Source organism: Macaca fascicularis, chromosome 6, assembly GCF_037993035.2.
Source record: "Macaca fascicularis isolate 582-1 chromosome 6, T2T-MFA8v1.1".
NCBI classification, from domain to species: domain Eukaryota; kingdom Metazoa; phylum Chordata; class Mammalia; order Primates; family Cercopithecidae; genus Macaca; species Macaca fascicularis.
The window spans coordinates 534,487-556,056 of record NC_088380.1 but is presented as its reverse complement, the minus strand read 5'-3'; the positions used below and the strand labels follow the sequence as shown (position 1 = coordinate 556,056).

At 48.3% G+C, this 21,570-nt stretch overlaps 2 protein-coding genes across 7 annotated transcripts in view; one reads left to right on the top strand and one right to left on the bottom strand.

The window, feature by feature from the left end:
• Positions 1–8,430, bottom strand: part of SDHA (succinate dehydrogenase complex flavoprotein subunit A) — a 32,268-nt gene extending 23,838 nt beyond the window's left edge. For 2 of the 5 annotated variants that reach the window (XM_045394707.2, XM_073993021.1), the window contains exons 1-5: positions 8,201–8,310; positions 3,058–3,144; positions 2,168–2,329; positions 1,122–1,265; positions 637–801 (exon numbers count right to left, since the gene is read on the bottom strand). In XM_045394707.2, the coding sequence (XP_045250642.2) occupies positions 637–801; positions 1,122–1,265; positions 2,168–2,329; positions 3,058–3,144; positions 8,201–8,263 (621 nt within the window). In that variant the 5' untranslated portion in view covers positions 8,264–8,310. Of the gene's footprint in view, positions 1–636; positions 802–1,121; positions 1,266–2,167; positions 2,330–3,057; positions 3,145–7,992 lie in introns of all 5 variants that reach the window. The other 3 variants (XM_045394708.3, XM_073993020.1, XM_073993022.1) reach the window with 3 other exon arrangements.
• A 30-nt stretch (positions 8,431–8,460) lies between these two features.
• On the top strand, positions 8,461–20,840 carry CCDC127 (coiled-coil domain containing 127). Of its 2 annotated transcripts, XM_065546031.1 has the most exons (4): positions 8,461–8,518; positions 10,754–10,851; positions 10,992–11,122; positions 19,840–20,840. In XM_065546031.1, the coding sequence occupies exons 3-4, from the start codon at positions 11,002–11,004 to the stop codon at positions 20,499–20,501; spliced, it is 783 nt and encodes a 260-aa protein (XP_065402103.1). In that variant the 5' UTR covers positions 8,461–8,518; positions 10,754–10,851; positions 10,992–11,001; the 3' UTR covers positions 20,502–20,840. The 2 variants fall into 2 exon arrangements, with proteins under 2 accessions (XP_065402103.1, XP_005556616.3); XM_005556559.4 differs by lacking the exon at positions 10,754–10,851.
• Positions 20,841–21,570: the final 730 nt, after the last annotated feature.

Below are 21,570 nucleotides of genomic sequence, written 5' to 3'. Positions count from 1 at the left end.
CCTGACCTTGTGATCCACCTGCCTCGGCCTCCCAAAGTGCTGGGATTACGGCGTGAGCCACCGTGCCCAGCCTATTCTTTTTTTTTGAGACAGGGTCTCCTGTTGCCCAGGCTGGAGTGCAGTGGTATGAACATGGCTCATTGTAGCCTCAACCTCCTGGTCTCAAGTGATCCTCCCACCTCAGCCTCCTAACTGGGATTACAAGCATGTACCACCATGCCCAGCTAATTTTTAAACTTTTTGTAGAGACAGGGTCTCGCTATGTTGTCCAGGCTGGTCTCAAACTTCTGGTCTCAAGTGATCCTCCTCCTTGGCCTCCTCTGTGCCTGGCCTGCTTGCTCGGTTCTGACATGTTGAGTGTCACATACCCCAAGTTAAAAATCTGGTATATAAGATTATCAATTCAACTTTCCAAAATAGATACAAGAAATAACATATTGCCTTAGGGACAGCTTCTCACAGCACATGCCTGGTCCTTTCACATCAACAGTCGCTGCATGTGTCCTACACCGTTGTTCTCTGTTGCTTTTTACATAATCTCTGGCGGACTCACTGGGCACGTTAACCCATTCCCCACTGTCACCATAAGCCCCAGCACTACATGTCCTGTCTCAGCTGGACCAGGGGCAGCCTTACCCTTCCATATAAGGTGTGCAATAGTGAGTGGCCGGTCCGATCAGCCACACAGCAGCACCGATGGGCCTGCCCGCCCTTTCCAAACTTGAGGCTCTGTCCACCAAATGCACGCTGATAAATCTTCCCATCTTCAGTTCTGCTAAACGGCATGCCGTAATTTTCCAGCTGTGAAAGATAAAAACAAACAAAAACCTTATTACCTTAAAGGAGTCAAGATATTCATAGCTCATCTACACTGAACAACTTTAACACAAATCTGCAAATCCAAAGTAACCTATTTTATGAAAATGTCAACACTTCATCAAAGAGAAGTCTTCTTGTTACGTGTAATGCACAGTTCATGACAGAAAAAGACTCCTCTTGTGAGCTTTGCTCATCACCATTCTTTCGGCCGGCCACATCTGCCTCAATTGCTTACATGCTTTCCAGGACTCTTTTTGACTAGAAACAGACCACGAGGGCGCCCAGAGCCTCCCGCCCTTCACCTCGACCACGGCGGCAGGAGCCTGCTCTGTCATGTAGTGGATGGCATCCTGGTCCCCCAGCCAGTCGGAGCCCTTCACGGTGTCGTAGAAATGCCACCTCCAGTTGTCCTCCTCCATGTTCCCCAGAGCAGCGTTGATTCCTCCCTGGAAACACCAACCACTCATTACAAGCCACAAACAGGAAACCCCAGCTTTGTCTTCCAGGCCCAAATCCACCCACTGGGGGATTCAGAGAAAGCCAACTCCTCACACGGTGACTCCCAGTGAGGGCTGACCTCAGCAGAGGAGCAGCGAGGCCCCACAGATTCTGGGTCACGACCCTCCCCTGACTCGCCCGGTGATTCAATCCCTTAGCCTCAGTCTCCTCATCTGTGTGGTGGAGACAGAGGGAACTCCAGGAAGGGCTGACTGGAGCCGTGAGTGACAGGCTACCTGTAATATGCTTATTACCTAACATATCTGGCACAGAAAAGGTACTCAACAAAGCTTTCCAGATAATGTTAACAACAAATCTTCCCAATGGCACTTACAGGCGTGATTTAAAGACCAGAAGTGCTTCCTGCCAGGTAATAAGCTCCACACTCAGAGTCGCACTCCCCTGTACGCCTGCTTCCTTTGGCTGCGTGTGCCCACCACCGTCTTACTCCTCAGAGAGTCCCAGAGGACAGCAGCACGGGGACAAATAAAATCCTTGCCCTTTCCTTCCCCACCCTAAATTCTGATTCCTCCTCTTTAGATGATCTCCTTTTCTAAAGGTGTTGGGGCGGTGGGGGTGGGTGGGGAGGGAAGTAGGCGAGAAGGTCAAAGAAAACCCAAGTGTCACTGGAGTCCCAACTAGGAGTGACAACAAGGCTCCAGCCCTTCCAAATCTCCAGGGAAGAGGCTCCAGGGAAAGACCGCTGAGAGGGTGAGCTGAGTGAGCAAGGCACAGCAAGAGGCCATGTGGCTGGAGCATGGGGAGGAGGCAGGAGGCTGCCCAGGTAGAAAGCGCAAGGCTGTGCGGGACCTGCACAGAGTGGGAGCACGGTGGGGCACCTTTCTCTTACCTGTGCCGCAACAGTGTGTGACCTGGTAGGAAACAGCTTTGTAACACATGCTGTATTAAACCCTGCCTCAGAAAGGCCAAATGCAGCTCGCAAGCCTGCCCCTCCAGCGCCTACCACCACCGCATCAAATTCATGATCCACTACTGGATACTGAGCAGAAATCTGGAAAAGAAAAACGCACCTGTCAATCACGTGCTCCACTATGCCAACCACGAAGACTCTTGTTACAGTGAAGGAGCTTGACAAAGACAAAAGGACCAACTGCTAGGCACACAGGGCCTCCATCCTGTCCTGGGGCTGAGCCCTGAACAGTGCAGGGAGAGGTGGGCACATTCGCCCGTGGAGAAGGGACTGACGATCAGATTCTATGAATGGTAGAGGGTTTGTCCCATGGATCAGACTGAGGACCACAACTCTACTTCAGGGCCGCGCCTCTGCTTATGCCTGAGAAGCTGCCAAGGAGCATTGAGTCGCTACTGTGAGCTTACGAGAAAAGAACTTCTCAGCAAGTTTCAGTTTTCCAACAGAGAGAGAACAGGCACGCCAAATACCAAGGAACCCACACCTGAGTGGCCCCACAGTCCTCATTTCAGTAGGAATTTTATCATCTGTCACAGCAGATACTGTTCATTTTAATTTATTGCTTTACTTGATCTAAATTTAGATCTAGTTTATAGATACATAAGAGATATAAGTAAAAATGTTAACATCTATGTTTGTGTTTGTACTTGCAATTGATTATTATAACACTGAAAATAATTTCAGCATGTGTTGGACACCTGAGAAATTTTTCTCTTATGTCTATGACTCATATGAAAAGAAACTGGTACAGATCCTTACCCTCAAGCCAAAAAAAATCATTTATAATGGAACAAAAAGCATGAACTTACGGAATCTGAAACTTTAGCAGATGCCCTCTTGTTCCCATCAACAGTGAAGTGAAAACCTCGGGTTCCTGTTTGCAACACTGCTGGCCACTGGTGACACAGAAGACGCAGATGCAGAGGGTTAGTGTCCTGAAGGAACAGATGCTATGGGGGACAGTAATTTAAACTTCCCCTTGCAAACTGTTCCCCTTCTTAGGTACCCAGGTGCTCCTGTGCATCCAGGGAGCTCAGCTGGGACTCTCCACTTAACCCTGAAGGGCAGCCCAAGGGGCAAGGAAGGACGGAGCCCCCGGTTCTCTTTCCGCCCTGACTCGGCACTCCAGAAAACCAGGATGAAGCCTGTTTCCAAACAGGACACTCACGGACTCAGATGCCACATGAAAAAGGCACTGTATTCACTTCCTCTGTAAAGTCTTAATTATCTACTTAGTGGAGAAGGGAAGACATCTATATCGTATTACTGTATGTGGTATTTTGCAAGTAATGAAGCATTTTAACTGGCTCCAGCATAGCCCTTTCCACATTACAGTTCCAGTCGTCCATGAGGGCTTGTGGTCAGTTCAAAAGGCACTGGACACTGAATCAGGAGATCTGTATTCTGGAGCAGTAAAAGCTGACAGCCCAGAGGGAGGAGGTGTCATTCCTTCATCACACAGGAGGATGGTGGATGCACACTCTCCCCTGCCTGGCTGCTCCTGGCTTTTTCCTGGTCAACGTCTACAATTTGACACATCTTGCTGCCTAAATTTTCCGTCTTAGAAACTTTTACCCAAGAAAACTGGTTTTAGTGTTTAGTTTTTAGCGGCTGTGTGTGAGAGGTGACACTGTCCATATGCTAAGGTTGGCCAGTCATTTAGAGGATACATTTTCCATTCTGCTAGCTGCATTTTAGAAGACCACTGAATAGTCTCAGAAATATCATAAAGAATAGTTTTAGGGGCTGGGCACGGTGGCTCCTGCCTGTAATCCCAGCATTTTGGGAGGCCAAGGTGGGTGGAACACTTGAAGTCAGGAGTTCAAGACCAGTCTGGCCAACATGGCGAAACCCTGTCTCTACTAAAAATTAGCCGGGCATGGTGGTGGGCACCTGTAATCCCAGCTACTTGGGAGGCTGAGGCAGGAGAATCGCTTGAACACAGGAGGCAGAGGTTGCAGTGAGCCTAGACTCTGCCACTGCACTCCAGCCTGGGCAACAGAGCGAGACAATGTCTCCAAAAAAAAAAAAAAGAGAGAGAGAAAAGAAAAAAAAAAAAAAGCTTTAGGAAATAATACACTCAGCAATCAGAAGAGGGGATGTGAGGGATGTCTTCAAGTATTTAGAAATATTTGCAATTCAGAAATTACTTATTATGTGGAATAAAAAATTATTCTCCATTTCTCCAATTTCTAGTCTGTTTTTATTGACATAAGCTAATTCAGTTTTTTCTTTTTTCAGAAAATGAATGAGAAAGAACAAATATTCTTCCACCTTAGTATAATTTTTGACAAAGTAAAATCATATTTTAAGAAAGAAGTCTTTGAAATAATTTTAATACAAACTTTCTTGAAACTTTTGTAAACTGCCCTATTACCACAGGTAACAGCACCAATAACAACAGTGTATTACACCAACTGTAAGTAGAAACAGTGAGATCACTAAAGTTTATTTGTTCTTTCTAGGATGCTGACGTGGAATGCCCACTGCCCGCCCCGGCCACACACACATAGAGCCAGCTTAGAAGGGGCAGCTCCCATAACACAACTGTGAACAAATTATCACGCCATCCCCTTGGGGACAAGGACACTCACCCTCTGCGTCTAAATCTAATCTGGGGCAGAGTTTTGAATGTGAAAGCCCAACTTTAAGCCAATTTCAGTCTTTAGATAAAACTGAAAACTAGTTTTGACACAAGACTAGTCTTGTGTGCCAATTATTTTTTTAGGAGAAACTATCAAACATTTCCTCTAAGAAAAAAATGGGGAATATATAAAAGGAATATTAGACCTTGCTTAACAATATGGAATTTCAGACAACTGAATTAGGAGCTGGAGGGGGAAAAGAAGTGCAGAGACATTAATTCCGAAATCTAGCAAAGTGAGGGGTCCTCATCTAATCAAATGCAACTATAAATCATGAGCAAGAAACTAATCTGCATGTACAACCCACACAATCACAAAAGCAGCCAGCGAAGAACCTAAACACGCATGACCGTATCAGGAAGAAGCGGAAGTAGGGTAGTTTAAGTGAACTAAATCCCCTCTCCAGGCAAGAAGTCTAAAACTGATAAAAATGCACCTGCACAACCTGCACATCCGCTAAAGAAACAGAGGTCTTGCAAACACCAGGAGTCGGTATCAGAAACAGGAATTGCTTTCACGGAAAATGAACTGGGGGCGGTGGTATACTCACTGATTCTTTTACAACTACGTGTAATTATTCTCACTAGAACTTCAGTGTTTATTATTTTAAAAACGGATACTTAAAATACAGTTAGGCCAGGTACAGTGGCTCACGCCCGTAATCCCAGCCCTTTGGGAGGTTGAGGCGGGCAGATCACGAGGTCAGGAGATCGTGAGACCATCCTGGCTAACACAGTGAAATCCCATCTCTACTAAAAATACAAAAAAAATTAGCCGGGCGTGATGGCAGTAGTTCCAGCTACCGGGGAGGCTGAGGCAGGAGAATGGCGTGAACCCGGGAGGCAGAGCTTGCAGTGAGCCAAGATAGTGCCACTGCACTCCAGCCTGGGCCACAGAGTGAAAATCCCTCTCGAGAAAAAAAAAAAATACAGTTCACACATGGTTACTGTGCACAGGCTGTGAGCCCTGGTTCACAAGAGCACCACCAAAGGTTTCAAACATTACCCACAGAAACCCCACTAACCCCACGGAAAGACGGAACCTCAGAGAGGATTCAAGTAGGTCAGCTGGCTCTGGATCCTGGACTTGGCCCCCATCTAAAGACCCTTGGGAAAAATCTCGGAGACTCCCAACTAATATTAATATCCAGGTTTCATATCAAAACCAAGCCACAATTTTTCAAATAAATCAGCAAAAACATCATGAAGAATGCAGAATGGAATGCCACTGTTGTTACAATTATCCCAAGAAGCAAAGCAAATATTTACTACTATAATGGCCTAAATAATGTATTTCTAGAACACCATTAAACGCATTCAGAACAATCCATTCAAAGAAATCAATTTGTCCTAGAACCCATATACTGGATATTCATATTAAGGGATTTGAAAAACTTCACCTGAAGTAAGCAGTTAACCCAGTAACTATTTAAGTTTCTTGGTTTTACTTTTCCTCTGATTACATTGCTTTCGAACAGTTTGGAAGCTGTGTCAGTGCACCGGGACATAAAAAGAAACCAAAAGCAAAATAAGTCTGAAAAGTTCGTCACTTGAAATCAGCTGTAAATATAGAATGATCAAAAACACCACAGAACTGGCCAAAATTAGATTTAAAAATTCTCTCTGGACTTTACTGAAATTATCCTCAGCATCTGTTTTCCAAACACATTTCTCAGTTGGCTATCATGAATTTTTTTTCTGCTAATTTGATTACGCTGTTCCTTTGTAAACTCCAATTCTTCAAGAATAAAAGCCTATCTGAAATGCCGATAAATATACTGCTTGCAGGCAGAATTTCTGTAGGAAAAGCTAAGTTCATAGATAAAAAGACTTTTACAAAACCCAAGACTAAATTTTGGTTAAATTTCGCTATCTTTCCATCTTGTCTGAGGTGCCTCCGCCGCTGGCGGGGTCTGAGGCTGCAGGAGGAACACTGGGCACCATCTGGGTTAAGGACAAAGGCACCAGCCCTAGCTTTTCTCCAATCACAAGCTAACATTTCCCCTAAAAAGCCCCACTGACCATGGGCTTTACTTCTGGCTTGTCAACGCCCTCCTAGCAGCTCTTAAAAGCCCAAGATGCGGCAGGGATCTCTGCTCAGTCAGCACCAATCACAGCAACACACTAGAACGTTTACATGCTTTCTGATGTGACAGGATGGCTGTATGACTAATCTTCACATTTAATTCAACGACGTTTTTAATAACTATTTCAAAAAGGAGAAAACTGCACATTTATAGACATAATTCAAATCAATATTGCTGAATGCCTTGGTTCCTATTGACATTTTTACTCTGCAATTTAAAATTACTTCGTAATTAAGGAGGTGGGTGGGTAAGCTCATTCAAAAGAACCAAGCAACGAAACCTATCCAATTCAGCTTGATGAACTAAAACCCTAGAAGGCCGATTCTGAAGATGCAATCGTGGAGGGCACATTCAGACGAACTCAGAGAGCGAGGGCTCAGGGAAGCATAACCCTGACCGTCATCCTGGACTAAGCCGAGCCCGGCCCTCGAGGCACTCAGCGCACAGGCAAGCACCGGTCCCGCGTCCTCGCCCGGTCAGTGCGCTGAGCTCTCCGTCTGATTTTTAAAAACTGGCACAGCTGCTTGTAAACACCGACACATTTTCAGTGGCACAAGGGCCACCAAACACGACCCAAAGTTGGCACCCTTAACTTACAAGGTCGCGAAGTGGACACGCACAGATTTGCGCTTTTCTGGAAAGCGGAACTGCAAGCCTAAGCTCGGGCGCGCAGCTCTTCCCACCGGCCGCCCACTGGCCGAGCCCGGCCACTCCTCGCACCCACCCGGGCGGTTTCACCCGCCCCGCCCGCCACACCCACGGGCTGCGGGCGGCCCCTCGGGACAACCCGCACAGAGGGCGGCAGAGGCCCAGCCCAGCCAGGACGGCCACGGGCCGCTATCCGCCCGAGTGACCTTGGGCAGACACGACTCCTCCCCGAGTCCACCCGCCAGGCACTGAGGCGAGGGGCCACCTCAGCCCGCGGGGTTCCCGGACCCAGGCCCGGACCAAGGCGGCAGAGCGGACAACCAGCAAGCCCGCGGGGTCGTGACCTTCACCGGGACGCGGACTACCTGCTAAGGACCGAGCTCCCCGGTTCCCCGAGTCCGCCCCGCGGCTCCGCCTCGCACCGGCCCAGGGCTCTCCCAGCCCCTTCCCGATCCCCGGACCGGGGGCGCGGGGACCCGGCGCCCGCTCCGCTCGCACCCGCTGGGGACTGTCCCGCTCCTACCGCCGCCTCGGCCCCCGCCTGTCCCGCCCCGGTCCGCGGTACGGACTGACCGCCTTGGCCAGCGCCAGGCGCCGAGTGCTCAGCAGCCGCGACAGTCTCCGGACCCCCGACATGACTGTTGACGCCGCCACGCAGCCCCGCCAGTCCCTGCGCAGACTGCGCCTGCGCACCACGCCGGGGTCGCGCTAGGGGGATATCGCGCCTGCGCAACACGCCGGGGTCGAGCGGGGCGGTAGTGGGGGACATCGCGCCTGCGCACTACGTCACGCCCGGGCGGGGGCTGAGTGGGGGCGCCGCGCCTGCGCAAAGCGGACTCGCGGACGGAGGCGTTGAGGGGGGACGCGGAGGTCCTGGGCTCCCCGACCGAGGTAGAGCGGGCCCTATTTTGGGGAGGTGTTGGGCACTAACATTTTTAAAACGCCATGGGTGGTTCTGCGGGATCGCCCAGACAGAGGGCACCTGAACGTCCAGACCACAGGGAATGGGGTCGGAGGGGCTGCGCTCGCCCGCGGAGGTGGGCGGGAGCGACCCGGGGCCTCCGGCCTCTACTGAGCGGGAGTGACCCTCGGTCTCCGGCCTCCGAGGGGCGGGAGCGATCCTCAGCCATGTCCCTAGCTTCTGGCTTCCGGCTAATTTTTAAATTTTTTGCAGTGGCGGGATCTTGCTGTGTTGCCCGGGCTGGTCTCAAACTCTTGGCCTCAAGCGATCCTCCCTCCTCGGCCTCCCCAAGTGCGGGTATTAGGGGCGGAGCCACCGCGCAGGGCCATGGTCAGCTTTTAAAGATGCGTAGATCCCTTTGGCTTATACGCCTTTCTGCTAGCTTACCCTGATTTTGCTTCAGGTTCAGAGAGTATTTTAATATTTCTAGTGTCTTTTTGTAAGATATCTGAAATCTTTTTGTGGAATGAAGTGGCATGAAAAATAAACCAATAATCATTAGCAATTTTGTTTCCTGTCTTTTCACTTTAAATTATTAAAATCTTTCTCTTATGCGAGATGTTTAACAATGTTGAGTTATTTTAGTAAATTTGCAATGGTTCAGTCCCATTTTATTGATATTTGGGTTGTTTCCCATTTTTACTCTTAATAAATAACACCGTACAGAACATATTTGTGACCGTAACTTCATCTTTAGGATTATTTTCTTGGATGTATGCCCCAGACGTGGCCTTTATTGGCTTGCAGGGAATGGACATAGTACCTCCTAGACATTTTTTTTAGTTATGCAGTTTTGGTGCTGGGTGAGTTATCTATCTAATTTTGTTTTGTTTTGTCTGAAATGGAGTTTCGCTCTTGTTGCCCAGGCTGGAGTGCAATGGTGCGATCTCAGCTCACTGCAACCTCCACCTCCAGGGTTCAAGAGATTCTCCCGCGGACAGCGGAGATCACGCCACTGCCCTCCAGCCTGGGCAACAGAGCAAGACTGTCTAAAAAAAAAAAAAGAGAGATTCTCCCGCCTCAGCCTCCCAAGTAGCTGGGACTACAGGCCACCGCCACCAGGCCCAGCTAATTTTTGTATTTTTAGTAGAGTGAAATATGTATTTCACCATATTGGCCAGGCTGATTTCAAACTCCTGACCTCAGGTGATCCACCTGCCTCAGCCTCCCAAAGTGCTGCGATTACAGGCGTGAGCCACCGCGCCTGGCCTTAATTTTTTAATTCTATAATTACCACAAACCCGTTAGTATTAAGCTCTGAGACATATTTTTGTCATATCTTTATTGCTTATCATAATTTTCTATCTTTAGATGTTAAATATTTGTTGAAAATCCCATGAAAAGTTTTCAGAAATTGGATTGGATTTCTTGTTTATTATACATCCCTTGACTATTTTATAATCGTGTGTATTTGCGGAGGTCACATGTAAACAAATTTAAAGTGACTCTACTTTGTGAAAACGTGCAACCTCGTGTAGGTACTCAGTAAATTAGTAAATTCTTATTAAAGTTAGCCCCCCAGCCTTGCTATAGAGGGTGCATGCTGAGCCTGAGGCAGAGAGCTCTGTCATCTCTGCATTCATCACCACCACACCAGGAGGCCTGAGAAGCTTCTAGCACTGTTTGCACCTTCCCCACCACATCACCCCTCCCTGCCTTCCTCACAGTCTTCCTCCTGATGAGAAGACCCTTTCCTTCTTTCTCTGCCTGTCAGAATGCTGCTCACTCTTCAAACCCTAGCTCATAGGAAGTGTCTGGTGTGAGCCCACTTCTTTCGAATTGATTCTGTATCTTTGATACAACTGTATGAGGTTCTCCAGAGAAACAACCAATAGAGGGGAGAGATGTAAGAAATTGGTTTAAAGGTTCAAATGCTAATCTCATCCAAAAACTCCCTTAGAGACACACCCAGAAATAATGCCTAACCATGTATCTGAGCACCTCGTGGTACGTCAAGTTGACATACAAAATTAACCATCGCAGCAGCCATACATTTAAACGTATTTGTACTAGAGAACTTACCTGATTCTACCTGCACTTCAGATGCTTAAGACATGTCTGTTTTCTCCACTTTCCCCAACCGGATTGTGAGTCACTTTCCTCTAAGTTCTTGGTTTTTTTGTTTGTTTGTTTGTTTTTGAGGCGGAGTCTCGTTCTGTCGCCAGGCTGGAGTGCAGTGGTGTGACCTTGGCTCACTGCAACCTCCACCTCCTGGGTTCAAGCGATTCTCCTGCCTCAGCCTCCCGAGTAGCTGGGACTACAGGTGTGTGCCACCACGCCCGACCCTGGTCTTGTTTTTTCCTTCTTTGAATCCCGTAGGGCCTCAATGCTGTGCACACATAGTTAAAACTGAAGAACATTTCTTGAATAAAACTAGTTAACGTTTTTATTCTTTACTTCAAGGTATATCTCCATGAATAACCTCAATGATCCCCCAAACTGGAATATCCGGCCTAATTCCAGGGCGGATGGTGGTGATGGAAGCAGATGGAATTATGCCCTGTTGGTTCCAATGCTGGGACTGGCTGCTTTTCGTAAGTCATGGTTTTCTTAAAATTCATGTTTTCCAGGCTGAGAGTGTGGAGCCCCGGTGAGGGAGGCAGCATGATGTGGGAGCCTGAGGGCCGTGACTTTGGGACCTGTCAGGGACAGCCGAGTTTTATCCCATGCAGTGAACCGTGGGCCAATCATTTAACCTCTGAGCCTCAGTTTTCCTGTTCACAGAAGATGGATAATCATACTTAACCTCAGCACATTGCAAGGATTAAGTCAGCCAAGGCGTTTAGAAGCATTTTGTGTGGGGTGGGTTTTAATAACTAAGTTCCCTCTCAAGGCTTTGCTGCTCTCAATTCAGGGGGGGCGGTTCCTTGTTTCAGGTGCCTTCATAAGGACTGATGAGGGAAAAAATGGGTGTAAAGCAAATCAGTGGGCTGGGCGTGGTAGCTCACACCTGTAATCCCAGCACTCTGCGAGGCGCAGGTAGGCAGATCGCATGACCGGTATGAGCCACACAGCAAAACCCCATCTCTACAAAAATACAAAAATTAGCTAGTTGTGGCCATGCACACCTGTAGTCCCAGCTCCTCAGGAGGCTGAGGTGGGGAGATCAGTGGAGCTGGGAGGTCGAGGCTGCAGTGAGTGGAGATGGCACCACTTGCCCTCCAGCCCGGGCAACAGGGTTTAAAAAAAACAAAAAAAGAAAACCAGTTTTGGAAAGCCAGTGATGTTTAATGTTTAGGAAATCAATCTTCGGAGACTTCATCCAGGAAATCTCTGCTTGGCCTGACCAGAAATTCTCTCTAGTTTAGATTGACTTGGCATCACGTTGGGGACCTGTCAGTCACATGCAGACTTATATCTCCACCACACAATCAATTCACTGATGCAGAGGAGTGCGTTTTGTGTTTCTTCAGGTTCCATGGTTCTGGGCTGGCATTTAGGAACATGAGAGACTGAGTAATTGAATGGAAGAAAGGCAAAACTGCCCTCTAGCTGTAGTGGTACATTTTACGTAGAGGCTTTTTATCTGCTTCCATGTCTCAGGTCAGGAGTTTTGCTGTAGAGGAAGAGGAGGCTGGTAAGAGCAGGTGGTTTTTATGACTCAGTGATCTGCACAGTGCTTGCTTCTTGGTGAAAGACAGGGCAGGTCCACATCCAATGCTAAGGGGCTGCCATGTGAAAAGCTCACTCGCCTGCAGGCTTGGGAAAAAAAACACTTAACACTTGGAGAGGCTACTGTTGCCTGTGGCTAGGGTGAGTGGATTGGAAGGCTTAAAATTACTCTTACTAATGTAATAATTAATTGGCTTTGAGGCTGGGAGAGGCCCTGAAGTGACTCATTTTCCATTTGTTTTTCAGACTCATCTCTAGCTTTTATAGCCTTTCATGGTAACTTTCACTTTTGAAATTCTTACCTCCCCTTCTTGGACTTTTGAAATGATGCTTTCTGTCCCTGAAAAGGGTTGAAGAATATTTTATTTTTTCTTCTTGGTTTTTTGCTGAGGTAGTGTGGTGAGAGATAATTGTTGACTTGGCATTCTTGTAAGGATTCTCCAAAGGTGTGTTATGATGTGTTTGAGGTTCTGTTGCACACAGGAGCGTTAACCAGCCCCTAGTGTAGTCTAGAAGAAGACGCAGGCGTATGAATACTTCATAAGCGCCATTGATTGATTTATTGATGAGAAGCCAGTCCTGATCACTTACTACATTTACTAGATTTTTTTTTTTTTTTTTTTGAGACGGAGTGTTGCTCTGTTGCCAGGCTGGAGTGCAGTGGCGCAATCTCGGCTCACTGCAACCTCCGACTCCCTGGTTCGAGTGATTCTCCTGCGTCAGCCTCCTGAGGACCTGGGATTACAGGCACCCACCACCATGCCCGGCTAATTTTTGTATTTTTAGTAGAGACAGGGTTTCACCATGTTGGCCAGGATGGTCTCTATCTCCTGACCTCGTGATTTGCCTGCCTCAGCCTCCCAAAGTGCTGGGATTACAGGTGTGAGCCACTGTGCCCAGGCCATTTACTAGATTTTTACTTAATATAACATAGAAATGTGTGTAATTGTGCTTGCCTGAAAGAGCAGTCCCTGGAGAAATTCTTACCCTGAGTAGCTCCCCTGGGAGACTATTCAGTATTTCAGCGCTCCAGTGGGCTTCTCTCTCTTCACACCTCCTCTGTATTCTGCTTTCCCCCCTTTTCTCTCAGTCTTCCTGATTCCCCTTTCCCCATCTCTCTCTCCGTGCTTTTCCCATCTCTCCATGCTTTCTCCCCTCTAGCGTTCCTGTACCTCCCGTTTCCTCTCCTGACCTAGAAAACACATGGTCTTAGAGCTGAAAGGGACTGGTTGAGTTCACGGGGCCCAACTCAGTTTCTTTTAATTAAATATTTTATTTTGGGGTGATGTAAGTCACATGCAGTTGTCATCAGTAATACAGAGAGCCCATGTACCCTCTACCCAGCTTTCCCCAATGGAAGCATCTGCAACATGACAGTGCAGTGTCGCAGCCAAGACATCTGCCAGGATGCCGTCAAGATCCCCCAATCCCGGGCCCCTCGTGCTGCCCTGTGTTCCGCCCTCCCTCCATAGCCCCCAGCAACTGCTGATCTGTTCTTCATCTCCAGAACTTCGTCATTTCAAGAATGTTATATAAATGGAATCAAACGGTATATAACCTTTTGGGTTGACTGTTTTCATTCAGCGTAACCCCCTGAGGTCCGTGCAGATTGTTGCTGTATCAGTAGTTCATAGATATTTTCATTGCTGAGTGGTGTTTGATGACATGGACATACCACAGTGTGTTTAACCACTGAAAGACATCTGGGTCCTTTCCGGTTTTCAGCTGTTATGAATAAAGCTCTCATAAACATTCTTGTGTAGGTTTTTGTGTCAATGTAAGTTTTCATTTCTCTGGGATAAAGGGCCAGAAGTGAAATTACTGGGTGTTATGGAAGTTGCACGTTTAGTTTTTTAAGAAAGGGCTGGGCCGGGCGCGGTGGCTCATGCCTGTAATCCCAGCACTTTGGGAGGCCGAGGCGGGTGGATCACGAGGTCAGGAGATCGAGACTATCCTGGCTAACACGGTGAAACCCCGTCTCTACTAAAAATACAAAAAAAAAACAAAAACTAGCCGGGCGTGGTGGCGGGCGCCTGTAGTCTCAGCTACTTGGGAGGCTGAGGCGGGAGAATGGCGTGAACCCGGGAGGCGGAGCTTGCAGTGAGCCGAGATCACGCCACTGCACTCCAGCCTGGGAGACACAGCGAGACTCCGTCTCAAAAAAAAAAAAAAGAAAGGGCTGAAATGTTTCACAAGTGGCTGCACCGTTTTAGGTTCTCACCAGCAATGCAGAGCTGATCGGGTTCTCCACCTCCTGGTTGGCATTTGGTGCTCACACTGCTGTCCTGTCTGCCCATCCTGATGGGTGTGTGGTGCTGTCTCGTCATGGCTCTGCTGTGCAGTGTTGAGCATCTTTTCTCATCGTGGCTCAAGTGTGCAACGTCGAGCACCTCCTCACGTGCTCATTGCCATCAGCATATCCTGATGGAATGAGTATTCTTGTCTTTCAGCCATTTTCTTTTTTTTTTTTTTTTTTTTGAGACTGAGTCTGGCTCTGTCGCCCAGGTTGGAGTGCAGTGGCCGGATCTCAGCTCACTGCAAGCTCCGCCTCCCGGATTTACGCTATTCTCCTGCCTCAGCCTCCCGAGTAGCTGGGACTACAGGCACCCGCCACCTCGCCCGGCTAGTTTTTTGTATTTTTTAGTAGAGACGGGGTTTCACCGTGTTAGCCAGGATGGTCTCGATCTCCTGACCTTGTGATCCGCCCGTCTCGGCCTCCCAAAGTGCTGGGATTACAGGCTTGAGCCACCGCGCCCGGCGTTTCAGCCATTTTCTAATAGACTGTTTTTAACGTTGAGTTTTGAGAGTTGTTAATATGTCTTAGGTTCTAGTCCTTAGTTGCATATGTGGCTTGCAAGTATCCTTTTCCAGTCTGTAGCCTGTCTGTTCATTCTCTTCAGAGGGGCGTTTGCAGTGTCAAAGTGGTACTTTTGATGAGGGGCAGCTTCTCATCGTTTCCTTTTATGAACTCTACTCTTTGTGGAAAGTCTAGGAATTCTGCCCTAGGTCCTGAAGGTTTTTTTCTCCCTAGAGTTTTAGTTTTACATTTTACATTTAAGCACTTACTCATTTGAGTTAATTTTGTTATAAGGGATAAGACTTTAGTTGTATTTCTTCTTTCCAGCCTGTTTGCCTTTGATTTCTTGTCTTGCCTTCCGGCGGTAGCTGGAACTTCTGGGACTCTGTCGGACGGTCCCTGACCAGAGAGAACACACTCAGCCTCTCCCAGCTAAGTACAGTGTCAGCCGCAGGTTGTCTGTGGATGCTGTTTATGAAGTCAAGGAAACTCCCCTGTATTCCTGTTTTTCATAAATAGGTGTTGAATTTGGTCCTTTTTTTTGGTTTAAATTGATGTGATCGGCCGGGCGCGGTGGCTCAAGCCTGTAATCCCAGCACTTTGGGAGGCCGAGACGGGCGGATCACAAGGTCAGGAGATCGAGACCATCCTGTCTAACACAGTGAAACCCTGTCTCTACTAAAAAAATACAAAAAATTAGCCGGGCGAGGTGGCAGCGCCTGTAGTCCCAGCTACTCGGGAGGCTGAGGCAGGAGAATGGCGTAAACCCGGGAGGCGAAGCTTGCAGTGAGCTGAGATCCGGCCACTGCACTCCAGCCTGGGCGACAGAGCGAGACTCCGTCTCAAAAAAAAAAAAAAAATAAATAAATAAATAAATAAATTGATGTGATCATGTGATTTTTCTTCATCAGCTTAGTAACGTGTTAGTTGTTTGTTTTGTTTTGTTTTGTTTTGAGACAGAGGCTCGCTCTGTGACCCAGGCTGGAGTGCAGTGGCGCAATCTCGGCTCACTGCAAGCTCCACCTCCCGGGTTCACGCCATTCTCCTGCCTCAGCCTACCCAGCAGCTGGGACTACAGGCGCCCGCCACCACGCCTCGCTAATTTTTTTGTATTTTTAATAGAGACAGGGTTTCACCGTGTTAACCAGGATAGTCTCGATCTGCTGACCTCGTGATCCACCCGCCTTGGCCTCCCAAAGTGCACAGCGCCCGGCCAGTAATGTGTTAGATTACATTGATTTTTGAATATTGAACCAGCCTTTTGTCTCTGGAGCGATCCCCCCGTGGCCATGCTGTAGAATTCCTTTTACATATTGTGGAATTATGTTTGTGGCTAGGCTGCAAAGGATTGCTCCTGTGTTCATGGGGGAGTCCTGAGCCTCTGCCCGGGGCACGCTGCTCTTGCTTCTCCATGTCTAGTCCATCATTCCAGTTTTCCTCCCAGTTGTTCTGTTTTTCAGTTTTAGAATTTTCATTTGGTTCTTCTTTATGTCTTCTGTTTGTTTTCGTTGACTCTCTGTCATGGCGGCTGCTCTGAAGTCCTCGTCAGATAATACTGCCGTCTCTCATCCGGCTTTTGGCATCTGTTGGTCATCTTTGTTCATTTAGCATGACCCATCCTAACCCTTGGTACTATGAGTGATTTTCTGCTGGAACCTGGGCATTTTGGGTGTTACGTGATGAAACACTGGTTTTTATTTAAACCTTCAGTTTTAGCTGGCGTTCTTGAACAACACCCTGGCCGGGGAAGGGCCACGCAGCCTCCTTACCGCCAGGTTGGGACAGAAGTCCAGGCTCCCACTCAGCCTCTGACCCCCGTGGGTCCCCGAGGAAAGGGTGGGAGTTCCAGCCCCCTGGCCTCTACTGGTGCCCCTGGCTGGGAAGGTCTCAGCTCCCCACGTGGCTCCCCCCGACCCCACCCTGTGTTTGCCGCTGGGTGGGAGCGAGGGCCGCAGTTTTTTCTGTATTACTTGGCTGATGTAGAGTGATTACTGTTGGAATGTTTTCTCCCTTACCAGGCCCCTATCATGGTCCTTTGGGCCAAGATAGCAGGCTCTGTTGGAGTTTCTTTTTTTGTCTGCACCCGTTGAGATTTCTAATTACCTGTGTCTTCAGCTCCAAGTCTGGGATCTATGAAGCAAAATGAAAATCTAGAGGACTTGCCCCCATGTTGTTCCTGGGGTCCCAGGGACCCAAGCCAGTCTCCCTTCTCTCTACCTTTCAGAGTCATCTTGTTTTATCGATGAAGTCCAGGATTTTTAGTTCAATTAGAAGAATAGGGAGGACGTCAACTGTGTCTTCTTAGTTTTCTTAGAAGAATAGGGAGGACGTCTACTCCGTCTTCCCAGAAGCAGGAGTCCCACCTGAAACTGAGGCTTTGAAAAGTCGCATGTGCCCAGAGTCATGAGGCGTCTGTCGGGTCAGACTCGGAATTCAGGTTTTCCTGACGCCCAGCCTGTCGTGCCACATTTTCCTCTGCAAAGCTGCCTGCAGCCTCCACTGCCTGGCTCCCCGTCCAGCCCCAAACTTCCCAATAACCACAGCCTGTGTGGTGGGGTCTGATGATTAACTGTATGCATCATTGTCTGTGTTAGTTTTCCAGTGGTTTTACTTGTCAATGATGTGACTTGACTGAGATCGCCCCCAGATTGTATCAGGGAGCAGCTGCCTGTCTCCTCTTGATTTGGCCCCACCCCTCCCAGCCCCACCTCTCCCAGCCCCACCTCCAGCCCTCCACACCTCCTGGATGCTCTTAAGTCACGTTAATTCCTTTGACTCCTCATGGCTGCAGAGCACATCCCGTGCTCCTTCTCCGGGTCTCCTGGGGGCCCCTCTCATTTGGCACCTGTGACTCTCCAAAGGCAGCGCCAGCTTCTCCTTGACGTAAGCCCCGTCCCCAGGCACATCTGGCTCCTGGAACCTCTCGCTCTCCAAGGCTCTCGTCTGCCCTGCTCGTTTGACTTCAGGTAACTTCCTTGCAGCTCCTGCTCAGCCTTCCAGACTTTGTTCATTCACCTTTTTATGAAGCCTTCCTTGACTTCACCAAAACCAGACGAGCCTTCCCTTCTCTCTCCTCACATACCTTTGCAAACCCCTCAGTGCTTATCAAGTGACATTGTAGTAGCTTCTTTCCTGGTCAGGCCTCTGCCTGTGAGCTCTTGTCAAAGGGAGGAGATAAAGATGACATGAGTTTGAGTTGTCATCTGAAGTAGGACTAGCAGCTATTTTTGGTTGAGGAAGGATGAGTTTGGTTTTGTGCTTACCCGGTGAGGTGTCAACAGCATATCCAAGGGAGACTGGCTTTCAGGCTAACGGAAATCTTGCTGTCATGGAATTGCTCCCACAAAGGCCATTAATGACCCAGGAGAAAAAGGTGACCATTAATGACCTGGGAGAAAAGAATTGAATGCCAAGGACGCTGCCTGGGTTGGGGGAAGCAGCGAAAGGAGGAAGAGAACCATGAAAGTGGATGCAAACTCCAGTGGTTCTAGAAGGGGCTATGGAAGAGGGATTCCACAGAGTGGTTAGTGGGGGATGGGTTGCAGGATAGAAGCGCACGAGGGAACCCACACTGCTGCTTGGGGCCTTGGGCTTTGAAAATTTGCCATACAATCCTGTTTTCCAGAGGACTCAATTCCGTGCTGCTTTTAGAATGTCCAAGCAGAACGCATCGCTATTTGGAAAAACAGACTTAGCAGTAGTTGCTCTAACGTGTATGAAATTATTGAGCAATAGCATCAGTTCGGAATGTGGATGGAACTGTTATCGCACGGTCATTTTTTTATTGTTGAAACACACCCAACTCTTACTTGTGGGACGGGCAAAGAGTCGGTGACTCCATCTGGAGCCAGGTGCACGCTGGCCGGCAGGCTCTGTGGGTCATCAGGTCTTAGAGGCACCGGATTTCTCTGCAGCGCAGGCCGCCCTGCTGCTCCTTGGTGTGAGGGGCAGAGCCGGGCAATGCCCACTGCAGCCTCCCAGCAGTCCCCGTCCCGTTTTCGTGAGATTCCGGCAGTCTCCAGTTTGAGGAAAGAAGCCCACTGTGTCTTTTTTTTTTTTTTTTTTTTTTTTTTTTGAGACGGAGTCTCACGCTGTTGCCCAGGCTGGAGTGCAGTGGCGCGATCTCGGCTCACAGCAAGCTCCGCCTCCCGGGTTCCCACCATTCTCCTGCCTCAGCCTCCTGAGTAGCTGGGACTACAGGCGCCCGCCACCGCGCCCGGCTAATTTTTTGTATTTTTAGTAGAGACGGGGTTTCACTGTGGTCTCGATCTCCTGACCTTGTGATCCGCCCGCCTCGGCCTCCCAAAGTGCTGGGATTACAGGCTTGAGCCACCGCGCCCGGCCGCCCACTGTGTCTTGAGGCTAAACTTTTTAACCCACTTTATTTTCATGTGTCCTTATCAGAATGTAAGCAGTGTCTCAAACTCAGGCCGTTTACTCGTTGCCACCAGGCAAAGCTAAATACAACTTTTATAAGAACCCGGCCAACGGTAGTTGAAGCCGACCCCAGATATTTTAAACTTTGCCAGTTGTACTAGAGCCAGAGCAGGCAAATGGTGGTGGGTTTGAGAGGAGAAAAAAGCAGTGGGAGATCTTCTTAGCAACAAACAATTAGAAGACGGAAAGGATTAGGGCTAGGATCGTTTGGTCACCCAGCCCTTGCCTGATTTTAAGATAAGAACCTGGCCTGTGACACGTTTTTGTACAGAAGTGATCTTGGTACGGCTGAGGTCTTAAGCTTTTATTGAAATGCTATCCTTAGCTGCCTTATGATTTAAGTGAAAATTATAGAACTTCAGCCCTAACTTTTTCATTTTGTGCATTTGTCTCCATTCATGTCAGGTTGGATTTGGTCTAGGGAATCCCAGAAAGAAATAGAAAAAGAGAGAGAAGCCTGCCGTCAGAGAACTACTGCTTTTCAACAGGATCTGGAAGCCAAGTACCATGCCATGATCTCAGAAAATCGGCGTGCTGTTGCTCAGTTGTCCTTGGAACTCGAAAAGGAACAGAACAGAACAGCTAGTTATCGAGAAGCCCTTATCTCTCAGGGGCGCAAGTTGGTAGAAGAGAAGAAGCTTCTGGAACAGGAACGGGCCCAGGTGATGCAAGAAAAAAGGCAGGTGCAGCCTTTGAGAAATGCGTATTTGAGCTGCCTGCAAAAGGAAGAAAACTGGCAAAGGAGAGCCAGGCTTTTGCTGAAAGAGTTTGAAGCTATTCTCACGGAAAGACAGAACATCTACTGCAGTCTGTTTCTTCCTCGCAGCAAGCGGCTGGAGCTGGAGAAGAGCTTACTGGTGCGAGCGTCCGTCGACCCCGTTGCTGCGGACCTAGAGATGGCAGCCGGTCTCACCGACATATTTCAGCACGATACATACTGTGGTGAAGTCTGGAACACCAACAAACGCCAGAATGGCAGACTCATGTGGCTCTATCTCAGATACTGGGAACTGGTTGTGGAACTAAAGAAGTTTAAGAGAGTAGAGGAAGCCATACTAGAAAAGTAAGACAAGGATGAAATAAAACTGCTTTTAGTGACGCGAGGCCAGGCAGTCATGAGCCTTCTGGGCCTCTGGCGTCGTCTGTCCCTTGCTGCCTGTGCCATGGCCACACCGCCACCCTTCAGCAGCGACCTCCACTCCCGCCACCCTCGGAGCAGAAGTGCCCGAAGCCTCAGAGACAGAGGGTTTCCTCCTGACGCTCTGCAGCTGCTGGGGATGTGGTTTCTCTGAAGCATTTGTAAGCTGCCCGTATTGTATCAAGCAGAACAGTGTAACCTCGTATTTTAGCTCCAGGGTAAAAATGGTTTTTTAAAAAGTCAAATACAATACTGGTCCTTACCACAAGTACTTTTCTGTGTTTCATCACTCCCTAAATACTTTCTCCTCAAATTATTTTTCTCTCACCAGATTACATTAAGAATTTGTCAGATAATGTGTAGAACTGCATAACAGATGATAATAGAAAGTAGTAATATTATATTATCAAGGTTTTTTATTTTAAAAATCTCTCTCCCATAAAGGAGAAGGAAACACCAAGAGTTTCTTGTATCCAGTTGGTACCTAATGTGTGTTTGGAATTTGGCTTGTGTCTGTATTCAGCAAGCAGATATTTATTAGCAATGATATATACTCAAAAATACTTGCCATTTATGAGTAATAATGCCAGTTTTTATTTGTGTAATTCTTCACTCTTTACAAAATATTTTTATATATATTATCTCATTGTTTACTGCAACCGACGTGGTAGACAGGTATTACCGCCCCGTGTCACACATAGCTGCTGGGAACTGAGCCTGTAACCTCTTCGCTCATGGGATCCTCAGTCTAATCCTGTGAAGTAGGTATTACTATTATTCTTTGCGGGGGTGCCCCAAGGCCAGCCCCCGGTTGCATAACCTGCTGGGAGATCTCACAGGACTCAGCACAGGGCTGTACTCGGCACAAAGCAGAATCAGCAAAGGGAGAGGGTGTGTGGGTGGTGCTCAGAGGAGCCACGTGCAGGGCGCCCCAGGGGCCACTCCCTGGAGTCACACAGGACACACCTGACTGTAAGAACAAGCTCGCTGGAGACTCA

Excerpts from the sequence above, each read along its gene's own strand:
- CCDC127 (XM_005556559.4), top strand. The coding sequence starts at position 11,002 with ATGAATAACCTCAATGATCCCCCAAACTGGAATATCCGGCCTAATTCC. Across the intron at positions 11,123-19,839 it reads GCTGGGACTGGCTGCTTTTC|GTTGGATTTGGTCTAGGGAA; the intron begins GTAAGTCATGGT and ends CATTCATGTCAG.